The 2,970-nt window shown below is 46.6% G+C and overlaps 1 protein-coding gene across 1 annotated transcript in view; it reads left to right on the plus strand.

Annotated features, from left to right (window-relative positions):
* The window catches only part of LMF2 (lipase maturation factor 2), a gene marked incomplete at its 3' end in the record, with an annotated part of 47,349 nt that overhangs the window by 20,384 nt on the left and 23,995 nt on the right, over nt 1-2,970 (plus strand). Inside the window, exon 4 of the mRNA XM_015407859.1 lies at nt 1,028-1,225. Within this exon, the coding sequence (XP_015263345.1) occupies nt 1,028-1,225 (198 nt within the window). The remainder of the gene's footprint in view (nt 1-1,027; nt 1,226-2,970) is intronic.

The following is a 2,970-nucleotide window of genomic DNA, read 5'->3' on the forward strand; positions in this document are numbered from 1 at the left end:
AGAGCGGTTTCTGTCAGAGCTCTCTCAGCCCCACCGGCCTCACTGGGTGTCTGTTGTGGGGAGGGGAAGGGAAAGGAGTTTGTAAGACGCTCTGAGACTCCCGAGTGAAGGGCAGGGTATAAATCCAGTCTCTTCTCTTCTTCTTGTAGTTGTGAGCTCAGATAAGTTCACCTGGTCAGTCTGATTGCATCAGGTTTTCCTTTTGTCTTTGACAGTTAACGCGGTTACCAGAATATCCGATTTGTTCTCTTTTAATTGGGATTCAGAGTTAAGTTTGGCGTTCTGATCTTGCTTGAAGAGATATATCTTTAGATGCGCCTCTTGGTTATCTCACCGTTCGTTAGGAGCGAAATGTGGAAAGTGTGTGGTTTGTTTAGGAACAGGATTTGGGGGGAGTAGGGCATGACACACAAATTCGGTGGTCGTTTCCGGAGAGTAGCCAAGTTGGTCTGCTGTAGGAGAGCAAGACTGGAGTCTGCTGGCACCTTCGAGACCAACGAAACGTTTGGGCCACGAGCTTTTGACTCTCGAAAACCCGTACCCCGAAAATCTCGTTGGTCTCTTAAGTTGCCACTGGAATCGAATATAACAAATTGGAAGGTGCTGCGGTGGCTCAAGTGGTTAAGACGCTGAACTGCAGGCTGTGGAAGGTCGGTAGTTCAGCAGTTCGAGACCCGAGTGTGCCGCATGACGGAGTGAGTTCCTGTCTCTAGTTCCAGCTCCTGCCAGCCTAGCAGTTCGAAAGCAAGAAATTGCAAGTAGATAAATAGGTACCACTTCAGTGGGAAGGTAACAGCGTTCCGTGGGCCTCGGTGTTTAGTCATGCCGGCCACATGACCACGGAAACATCTTCGGACAGCGCTGGCTCTCCGGCTTTGAAACGGAGATGAGCACTGCAACCCTAGAGTCGGATTCGACTGACTTTCGAGCAAGGGAACCTTTACCTTTACCCTTTTTTGCAAGATAATGCCTCCCCAGAGCAGCTGGCTCTCGCCGGTTTGACCCGCATCTTCCCACACCCAAAACAGGGACAGCCTTCTCCTGGAGACGGGCTTCTTGGCCGTTCTGGTGGCGCCCCTCCACCTGCTGAAGTGGCGCTCAACGGCCTGGCGGGCACACGACGGGGTGACCTTCTGGCTGGTGCGCTGGCTGCTCTTCCGCCTCATGTTCGCCTCGGGGGTCGTGAAGCTGACCAGCCGCTGCCCCACTTGGTGGGGGCTCACAGGTGAGTGGGGGCTGCGGGGGGGAGGCTGCACCCTGAACTTGTGGGCCAGGGCCGTAAGGAGAGGAAAGGGGCAAGGGGTCGTTGTGGCAGGGAACAGTGAGGCAACAGAGCTTTGGATCTGTTATGTGCCGTCAAGTCCCTTCCAACTTATGGCGACCCCATGCATTTGTTATTGCTGTTTTGTTGCTGTTTTGGTTTTTTTGCTGTTGTTATTATTATTATATTTTCTTAAATTTCTTAATTAGCCAATCCCTGCTACTGCATGGCTCCGGGCGATGTACAATATCAATACAAACATACACTAAATAAAACAAAATCGAACCGCACGTTTTAAAACAGATGGCGAACATTTTAATCCCATTTCAGACTGCCGGCCGCTTCACGGGCAGGGGGGAAGGGGTAAGAGAGATGTAGCGAGTGGAAGAGCTGTCATGTAGAAGACGGAGTATTCTCTCTTGCTCCGGATTGCAAGACTAGATCTAATGGGTGGGAATGACAAGGGAGTCGTTACTGGCTAAATATCAGGAGAAACTTCCTAACTGTCAGTGGACCAGTCTGCCTTGGGAGGTGGTGGATGCTCCTTCGCTGGACGTTTTCAAGCGGAGGCTGGACGACCATCTTCCGGGTATGCTGTAGGGCTATCTTTCGGCTGTGCTCCTGCAGAGTGCAGGGGGTTGGACTAGATGACCTGTAGGGTCCCTTCCAACTCCAGCGTTCTATGAAGAGGCTGCACACACCGTACTTCATTGCCCCCACTATAGGGAGATTCGATCTCATTTTATTATTCCACTTCCAGAGGGTGAGAGCTGGCATTCTGATGACTCAATCGTTCACTTTCTTCTGTTTAATTCTAATTGCGAAACAGTGGAGACTGTTGCAGGATTTTTATATTATGCAATCAGAAGACGAGGCTTGAATAGCCAAGTGTAAGTGACTGATGCATCTTAGTATTTTGCTGATTTTCCATGAGGTCTTGTGCTTTCTGTGCCAATAAAGGTTTTGTGTATGTGTGTGTGTGTGTGCCTCCGGCTCACACATTTCTGTCTCAGCTCAGGAAGGAGGGCTCCAGAGCAAACTGATTTTATGCAGCGGCCAAATCGCTCGCTCACAGCTTTAATGCCAGGAGCTCACAAAGTAGAATTTTTGCTGACCAGACTCCACAGCTTAGAGGGAGCATTGCCCACGAGTAGAGATGTGAAGGCCCGGAAAAATTCGGAAAAAAAACCAGTTTTTTCCCGTTTTTTTCCTGAAGCCTTTTTTGTTATTTTCCGAAAAATTGGAAAAATTGAAAAAATAAAATAAAATAAATTGATTATGGAACGTTTTATTTTAACATGATGAATAAAATATTTTAAGACAAGGTGTTCAAATATTTTCCAAATCATTTCTAATATATATATATATGACATCAGATTGATCTAATTTCTGTGCACTGAGGACAAGCAAGTCCTAGGTTACAAACTGAACTCTCCAATGCAAGAACAAGATGCATTTCTTTCTTTAGGAGGTGCTATTGTCAGAAGAAAATAAAAAGGTTTCAGGTTTGTTTTTGCATGTGGGTGGGTGTGGGTATTCTGTTTGTAATAATTGTTTGGATACACTATATTTTTAATAGGCTAGTTGTGATAATTTCATGCCAAGTAAAAATGTCCATAGTCATATTTTATGTTCCTAAAGTAACAGAATGACTTTCAATCTAGAAAAGACAAAATAAATGCTAATGTAGCATTTTTTTCAATTTTTCC

Source organism: Gekko japonicus, unplaced genomic scaffold, assembly GCF_001447785.1.
Source record: "Gekko japonicus isolate JY-2015 unplaced genomic scaffold, Gekko_japonicus_V1.1 scaffold3528, whole genome shotgun sequence".
NCBI lineage: Eukaryota > Metazoa > Chordata > Lepidosauria > Squamata > Gekkonidae > Gekko > Gekko japonicus.